Below are 8,526 nucleotides of genomic sequence, written 5' to 3'. Positions count from 1 at the left end.
TTGATGCATACGGCACATGCATGCACATACCAATCCGTTAATCCTACTGGAAGGATAGATACAAAAAGTACAACAATACCTTGATACGTGACAGATTTGTAAACGTGATTAATTGTTGGCATGTGAACCCTGCGACTTAGACGCTCCTGACGGAATAATCCGGAAAACAGAGGGCGACTTTATTAGTTTTGCCGTGGGCCGGGCCAGCGGGGTATTTTACCGTATCCGTATACATTGTATACCGGAACCACGAGTCACAAGTGCGGCTGTACACCATACGCCTCCTGAATGCGGATACGTACAGATCAAGTGCATGTGTACGCATACAAAAGGTAGATTTCGCCGGGTAAAGTTTGTTTTGCTGCATGGCTGGTTTGTCCGGATATACAAGGACGCAGTTTGCGCGCACAAGCGAAGCAGGGGGGGAATGACCGCTTTACCCCCGCACCATGCACGCGTGCCGGCCCGCGGCCAACCACGTTTCTACCGTCCACCTCATCATCGTCGCAACCGTCCGCTCCGGCTGCGCGGGGCCGACGCCGCCCGTCTCCACCCCCTCCTGCTGAAAGCCGGCGCCGATTTTACAGCCGCGCGCAGCACAGGCGCAGTTACTGGCCCATGCAAGGATTTGATTGCCTAACCTCGCCAGCCATGAGCCATGCCGCGACGCTCCTGTAGCTGCTCTTGCAGATCTCGGCAGATGCTCCGGTTGAGCATGGAGAAAAGGAGATACGCATATCTTGCCGGATTAATGAGCACGTATCAATACGCATGGGGGTTGTCAGTTGTGTTAACAGAAGCAAGATACGCTGTGTACGCTTTGCATTAGTGCCTGCTGATGATGCGAGCTTGGAGTATACAATTCGCCACGCGCGCGAGCATGCACGGCATCACCTGCCGACACGGGGCGCCGATCCTAGCTAGCCCTGGAGATGGACGCCGTGCGAATATCCACGGCACGCACACCGGCGGCGGCGGCGCGCGCGGCGCCGGTGAATACAGGAGGCGCGGCCGGCAGAAGGGCTAGCCTCCGCTGGGATAGACACGCGCACACGTACGCGGCAAGGCAAAATCTTTTCTGCGATATCTCCTGGGGTTATAGCTAGCCCACGCAAGCATATCCACCGCGGGGCGTTGCAGATGGGCTGCAGGAGATACGAGCTAGCGCACGCGGACGTTGGGATGCGCCACGCACGGCGGGGCCGGGGGGCGGCCGCCGCGCGCCCCATGCATGCAACGCGTGACGGCGCGAAGGGGGCGTGCGGCAACGGGGGCGAGGAGGGCGATCTCAGCGCGGCCCAGTTGTCCGCGCCCGCCCGCCCCACCTCGGCACGGGGGGAGGGTACGTGTCCGTCCCGGCCGCCGAGAGGGCGCGCTGCGCAGGCCGGCCGTTCCGTTCCGCTAGCTGCTGGCACTGGCAGCCCCCGCCCGCCTGCCTGCGCAGTCCACACCCTCCAGTTTTGTCCGCTTGCCCCCCGCGGTTCATCAATTTCCCCGCATCCATGCTACGCACCACCATGGCCGCCGGCCCCCGGGCCCAGGCTATAAAACGGCACCGCCCCCGCCGTAACAGGCAACAACCTCGAGTCCCCATTCCAACCCGTCGTTCCAGGTTCGCGTACGGGAAGTTCGTGAAGTAAACCGGCCGGTAGAGTCCGGTCGAGTCTGTAGAGCGAGGTTTCTGCTCTCGCCGCCGTTGCGTTCCGTGCTGGGAGGGAGAAGCGAGCGGGAGTGTCATCAGATCGGCGGGGGTGGGGGCGGGGCGGGTAGATGGAGATACACATGCGTACAACGCAGCAGTACATGCGCCACCAGCCCTTCCTTTTGTAGGCTCTCTCTCTCTCTCTCATCGGCCGCCCGCCAGCCAGCGAGGGGCGTCCTCCCCACACACACACCCGGCCGGCCTCTTTGCTTGCTTCTTTCTTCCTCCCACCCTCCTCCCTTTGGACCCTTTCCAGTTGTCCACGCTCCCATCTTTTTCACCACCTCTCCCTCCCCTCCCCCCCCATCCCTTCCGGCCCTCTCCTCACTCCTCCCGCAGCCCTCCGGCTCTCTCCTCGCCCACACCACTCTCGCTCGGTGTGTGGGGGCGAGAGAGAGAGAGAGAGAGGAGGGGAGGTAGCTGCTAGGCTGGCTGGGCGCGCCTAGAGCTTCCCTACAACTCGGTACTAGTACCAGGCTAGGTAGGAGTACTTCCTCCCTCCCCTCCCTCCCTCCCTCCCCAATTCCTACTTCTACCACCAGTTGCTATCTCTACGCACTTCGACAAGTACGCAGCTTCTGCAGGTAAGCCAGCCGGCCGGCCACACTTGCGCCTGCCTTCTTCCCGCGCGTCAGCCGCGGCGGAGGAGGGGACTCGGTGGCCGCGCGCCGCCATGCAGCAGCAGCACCAGCACCAGGACGGGGGCGGGTCCCAGTACGGGGCCGTGCCGCCGGACATGGGCCCCTTCTCGCCGCCGCCGGCTTCCGGCCCCATGCCGCTGAGCAGCAGGCCCCCTCCGGCGACGCAGCCGCAGCAGCCGAGGGCGAGCTACGAAGAACTGGCCGCGGTGTCGTCCGGGGCCGGTGCCGGCGGCTTCGACGACGAGATGCTGGGCGGCGGCGGCGGCGGCGGGTCGTCGGGGGCGTCCAGCAACCGGTGGCCGCGGGAGGAGACGCAGGCGCTCATCAGGATCCGGTCGGAGATGGACGCCACCTTCCGCGACGCCACGCTCAAGGGCCCCCTGTGGGAGGACGTCTCCAGGTAATCATCCACCGAGGGGGGGAGAGAGAGTGGGAGGGGAATTGAGGTCGGAAAGAGAGAGGGAGGGAGAGGAATTCCAAGCACATTTGCTGTCCGGCGGAAGAAGCCTGTCTCCGGCATGATCTCCCCCCTGCAGAAAGCGGCTAACGGTTTCGTGGAATTTAGCAGCCGCCCCACATGAAATGATGGATAATCATCCTGCGTTAATGCAACCCAATTCGCTCGAATTTTGTTTCGTTTTTTTCCATTTCCGTCCTGGTCTAATCAAATGCTTCTCGATTTCAGCGAGCAGGAGGGGAGAGAGAGACTAGAGAGAGAGCTGGAAGAGAGAGAAAGAGAGGCAGGAGTAGTAGGCCTAGGCGCCTGGGGATCGTACCACGGTGTGAGTGCGAGCGCAGGCAGGCAGCTGCTGAATGCTGCCGCTGCAGGCTGCAGTCTGCCACTGGTTTTTGCTTTCATGGTTCCAGTTTTTGGGAAAAGAAGGAAGGCAGCCTTTCTCTCCCATCCCAATGCGGCCTCCATGCTGTTAATTTATCTTCTCACTCCATTTCATCCGCTCACTATCAACTTCACACACATCTCCTCTGAATCCTGATCCCTGGAAAGGCGAGATGGCCTGTGTGTGTGTGATTATCTAATTCCGTTCTGCAGCATATCCTCTCTCTCTCTCCCCAATATCTTCCCTCCCTCCCCTCCCTTCTTCAGCTTCGTTCCTCGCCTTCCCTGTCCTTCCAATTCTTTCCATCTGCTTGTCTCTTTCCTCCAGAGGCCTCGCCACTGCGTTAGATGCTTCCGCCTGTAAACGCTGCCACCATTTAATTCTTCATCCTCGCCGATTACTCGAGTCCTTGGTTGCACGCAAGTAATGGCTGACCGGTGTCTCTGTCGCTGCTGTGCCTTTCAGGAAGCTTGCGGATTTGGGCTACAAGAGGAGCGCCAAGAAGTGCAAGGAGAAGTTTGAGAACGTGCACAAGTACTACAAGCGCACCAAGGAAGGCCGCGCCGGGAGGCAGGACGGCAAGAGCTACCGCTTCTTCGACGAGCTGGAGGCGCTGCATGCGGCCGCGCCGCAGCCGCAGCAACAGCCACCGCACCACCAGTTGCCTCCAGCAAGCACCGCCCCGCCGCTCCACGCCTTCGCGGCGCCAGTATCCGCACCGCAGCCGATGAGTTCAATGCCGCCACCGCCGCCGGGGCCGATGCAGCCGGCGCCAATATCTTCGGCGGCCCCGGCTCCGGCTCCGGGGCCGGTGCCCGTGGAGATGCCCTCGGCCGCCCATCAGCCCCTCAACCTGCCAGGTTTCAGCTTCTCGTCCATGTCGGAGTCGGAGTCGGACGACGAGTCCGAGGACGACGACATGACCGCGGAGACGGGCGGCAGCCGGGACCGCCTCGGCAAGCGGAAGCGCGGCGGCGGCGGCGGCAGCAAGAAGATGATGTCCTTCTTCGAGGGGCTTATGCAGCAGGTCGTCGAGAGGCAGGAGGAGATGCAGCGACGGTTCCTGGAGACCATGGAGAAGCGGGAGGCCGAGCGCACGGCGCGGGAGGAGGCCTGGCGCAGGCAGGAGGTCGCCCGCCTCAACCGCGAGCAGGAGCAGCTTGCTCAGGAACGCGCCGCCGCAGCCTCCCGTGACGCCGCCATCATAGCCTTCCTCCAGCGCATCGGCGGGCAGTCCGTGCAGCCGCCTCCCGCCGTCGTCGTCCCAATGTCAGTCCAGACTCCGCAACCGCCGAAGCAACCTCCTCGACAGCAGCACCCACCTCCGCCGTCGCCGCAGGCCACGACACCGCAGTCGAAGCCAATCTCAGCCGCGCCTCTCCAGCAGCAGCCGAAGGAAACGCCACACCGGGAAGTTGCCACGCCGCGCAGCGCGCCCCCGACCTCTAGCGCGTCACTGGAGCTGGTGCCCGTCACGGAGCAGCACGTCGATTCCGGTCTTGGAGGTGGAGACGGCGGGGCGGCGTCGTCCTCGCGGTGGCCGAAGACGGAGGTGCACGCGCTCATCCAGCTGCGCATGGAGTTGGACATGCGCTACCAGGAGACGGGTCCCAAGGGCCCGCTCTGGGAGGAGATTTCTTCCGGGATGCGGCGGCTGGGATACAACCGGAGCTCGAAGCGGTGCAAGGAGAAGTGGGAGAACATCAACAAGTACTACAAGAAGGTGAAGGAGAGCAACAAGAAGCGGCCCGAGGACTCCAAGACCTGCCCATACTTCCACCAGCTCGAGGCCATCTACAACAGGAAGCACCTCCGCAGCGTCGCAGCCGCCGCCGCGTCCAATGTCGTCATCGCCCCCGCCGCTCCTCCCGCCCTCCCTGAGCAGCCGAACCCGAGCCGGCACGAGATTGAGGGGAAGAACATCAACGACGACAAGAGGAACAACGGAGGATCAGGCGGAGGCGCGCCGCAGGTGCCGGCCAGCAATGGCGAGAAAGCGCCGACGACGCCGGCCGCGTTCGACGCTGACAGCGGCATGAAGAAGGTAACGACACCGTGTGCTCCACTCCAACTAGTTCCTCCGTTCCCTTCGGCGTTCTCGAGCCCGATCGACGCAGGCTGACCGGATATGTTCTTGCTGTGAATTAAGCCAGAAGACATCGTCAGGGAGCTGAACGAGCATCCGCCCCGGGAGTTGACGACGGACGAGACGGACAGCGACGAAATGGGCGACGAGTACACCGACGACGGCGAGGAGGGCGAGGACGACGGCAAATTGCAGTACAGGATACAGTTCCAGAGGCCCACGAACCCGGGCGGCACCAACAGCGCGCCAGCACCGGCATCGACGGCGGCGGCCGCACCCGCGGTGCCGACCTCGGCTCCGGCGAGCACCTTCCTCGCCATGGTTCAATAGGCAGGAGCGCGCGCGCGTGGCCGGCACCTCCATGAACCGTACGTATATGCTTTTCAAACAAAAAACCTGCAAGCATCGCCATGAGCGTCACCTCCTCCTCCACACCAGTCCACCAAAGCACCATCAGTCCATCAACCAACTACACCACGGTTCTTGTTCATCCTGTAATTCTCCTCCTCCCCGTGCCATTCCATTATTTATTGATTTGTTTCGGGTAATTAATAAGAGCCCCATCCTGACGGCCCCTTAACCGGAGGACGCAGCGTGGGGCTGCGGTGGTAGAGCAAACAGCGAGAGTCAGTTCCGATCCCTCAGTAACTTATTTATAGGTCATCGTCGATCGTGTTAAACAGAAATTGTAAATCGATGTAACAGTCAGTCCCTGATGTTTTTCCTTTTTCCTTTTTACCCCCCTTCCCGATGACGGCAGTATACAAGTTTGTATACGGGTATACAAGAATTACATACAGTTCAAGCAACTTGCGCTTGCAGAGGTGAGGTGTTTTTGCCGTGGGGGCTTTACCTTTTGTCTTTTTTTCTTCTTTTACAGTGGATATAAATCTTGTTACCTGTTACAGTGTACATGCATGGTGCTGTTATTCTAGTATTCTGCCCTTTTGCAAATATTGAGCGATTCTTCTTTTTAAAGGAAGCAGGAGCAGTGCTAAGTGCTAACTCATTTAAAGAGGAAATGGGAGCAGTCTTTTTTTTTTTTTGAAGGAAGCATGAGCACCGCTAATTCATTCAAGGAGAAAATGAGAGCAATCTTATGTTTCAGTAGAATATACAAAGGAATTATATGAACACTATTCATTATGGGCAGTTTGTAGGGGTGTCAAGTGTTTGGAGCATGGCACTCTATTTCTTTAATCCTTAATTATTACAGTAGATGGCACCGTCTATCATACTCTGACTCTGATGGCACCGTCTATCATATCAGGTTTTAGATGCCGGTTACCATTACAGCTCGCACGACAACACATTTTGGGACTAATCTTGTCAGTAGCTAACTCGATACAACCATACAAGGCACCACACAGTCGGTGTACGCTGTGCGCAGCAGCATACCATACGTCTTGAAGACCAGTGAAAGGAACTGCTCCAGTGCACCAGTACACTGTTTACCGTCGCCCATCTGGCCGGTCCAAACAGCCCGGCCCGGGCATCCGGCTACGTACAATTATACATACGCATACGGCTCTCGCGATCTTCAGTCGACCCAGGAGGACACCGGGGCACGAAGTGATGTGCATGTCGGCACGTGCAGCGCTGACTGAGGGCGGCGGCCCCACCTCGCGGCGGTTTGCGTCCCGGCCCCGGAGGACCGCAAGTATTTGCAAAGTAGGACCCGGTTCGTCCTACGTAGAGGTACAGCACACGGAACCAACAGAAATCAAATCAAATTTCACGCCATGTCGACAGCCGGAGCTGCCGCAGCATTTGTTTATCAGAGATTCAGAGCTGCTGCTGCTGTGCACGCCTGATGCCGCCTTCCGCTCAGTAGAAAAACTCTACCGGTAGTACTACAACATGTTCTGTCTTCTGTATGGGTATTTACTACTTTACCGCACCAGAATTACATGCACGCATGATCCACAGAAAAAAGGAGGCGGCGGCAAGGTCAAAAGATGCGGCAGGTGAAAGCGTAGGCGACGGAGGCGAAACCACCATCAGCTCGCCTTCCTCCCCAATCATCGAAGCCGCAGGCGACCGGTAGAGGTCGGTGACACCGCAACAGTAACACGGACCGATCGGTAATCAAGAATGGAAACTCACAGGATTAGACGGCAAGCCGAGGAAGGCCCGGCCAGGCTGGTCGCGGATTGATAGGCAGCGGCGTGCGCAGCACAGGAACGAAATCAATCGGGTACTTAATAGTAGCAGGGAGCAGGGGAAGATGGGCACGGCCGCGGGCGGCGATTGGATCGGAAGCCGCGGGAATCATTAGGGCGCGGAAAGGGACGGTAAATTTGGTGGTAAGTGGGCGCGATAATGACCCCCGTGGGCCGCCATCCCCGGCCTAACAAGACGACACCAGCCCGTTCACACCAGCCGCGTCTATACATGCTACTATAGTCTAGTGTAGCATATGCGTATCCACTTAGTTACTTGTACGCCGCTATTGTCTTTGTACTTTTCATTTCATTTCTTTTTTTTTTTACCCCGAGCATGCTGTTGAGCGCGATGACCTTTTTCATTAGATCAGGTAGGTTCGGCAAGTTTTTACCGTGAAAGCTGAACGCGTCAAAAAGTAAGTGCCGAAGCACTGGTGCATTTGTTTAGGAGCAGCAGCATTGTATGTACTATGGGGCGAACGCCGACACTGGATCGATCTGCCAGCGACGATTATTATGTTTTTTCCCTCTTCATAATCACTATCCGAATAAAACAAGCAGAAAGAGGATTTAGTAATTTACCGGTTGTTGGCGATGCTCTTCTGATTAGCGCTCGTCCCGTTTCTTCGTCATTATGTTGCGCACCAGTACGCGTTGGCTCCATGCCCTTCGTTCTAGGGACCATGCGCCCCACGAATAACTCGGCATCTCGCTCATGGACCCCCGGTGTCTGCTCCGCGCTGATGTAATTCTGCGTACTCCCATGTACAGTCTCGCCCTACTACTGAAATCTACATTCACACTGACACTGAGAGCCGGAAAGCCCCCGACGCGAGGCCGTGGGTCCCGCGTGTCAGCGGGCGCTGCTGGTGGCGACGGCATGGCGCTCCGGCCGCCGCTCTCCTCTTCCCCGTCTCTCTGCAGATGGTGAAGCTGATGATCACCTGGAGATGGCGCTGCTAATTCATTTTGTCCAGTGATTTCACCTGACCTGATGATCAGGCCAGGAACATGTGCCCCATCATGGTAGCTAGCTCCTCCTCCGATGGTGCCGTATGGATTAGGGCAGCTAGCTAGCTACCTCCACACCTGG

The 8,526-nt window shown here is 58.7% G+C and overlaps 1 protein-coding gene across 3 annotated transcripts; it reads left to right on the top strand.

Moving 5' to 3' along the window:
* The first annotated feature begins 2,011 nt into the window (after positions 1 to 2,011).
* LOC112901062 (trihelix transcription factor GTL1-like) lies at positions 2,012 to 6,246 on the top strand. Of its 3 annotated transcripts, none has more exons than XM_025969888.1 (4): positions 2,012 to 2,183; positions 2,287 to 2,743; positions 3,648 to 5,226; positions 5,332 to 6,246. In XM_025969888.1, exons 2-4 carry the CDS (start codon positions 2,376 to 2,378, stop codon positions 5,596 to 5,598), a joined length of 2,214 nt encoding a protein of 737 aa, XP_025825673.1. In that variant the 5' UTR covers positions 2,012 to 2,183; positions 2,287 to 2,375; the 3' UTR covers positions 5,599 to 6,246. The 3 variants fall into 3 exon arrangements, with proteins under 3 accessions (XP_025825673.1, XP_025825674.1, XP_025825675.1); XM_025969889.1 differs by having other exon boundaries at positions 2,278 to 2,743; XM_025969890.1 differs by having other exon boundaries at positions 2,012 to 2,743; positions 5,336 to 5,498.
* Positions 6,247 to 8,526: the final 2,280 nt, after the last annotated feature.

Source organism: Panicum hallii, chromosome 7 (assembly GCF_002211085.1).
Source record: "Panicum hallii strain FIL2 chromosome 7, PHallii_v3.1, whole genome shotgun sequence".
Taxonomy (NCBI): Eukaryota; Viridiplantae; Streptophyta; class Magnoliopsida; order Poales; family Poaceae; genus Panicum; species Panicum hallii.
The sequence above is the reverse complement of the archived record's forward strand: the minus strand, read 5'-3'. Positions and strand labels throughout refer to the sequence as shown.

Coding starts and splice junctions, on each gene's coding strand:
- LOC112901062 (XM_025969888.1), top strand. CDS start 2,376: ATGCAGCAGCAGCACCAGCACCAGGACGGGGGCGGGTCCCAGTACGGG. Junction 2,744..3,647: donor CTGTGGGAGGACGTCTCCAG/GTAATCATCCAC, acceptor TGTGCCTTTCAG/GAAGCTTGCGGATTTGGGCT. Junction 5,227..5,331: donor CTGACAGCGGCATGAAGAAG/GTAACGACACCG, acceptor CTGTGAATTAAG/CCAGAAGACATCGTCAGGGA.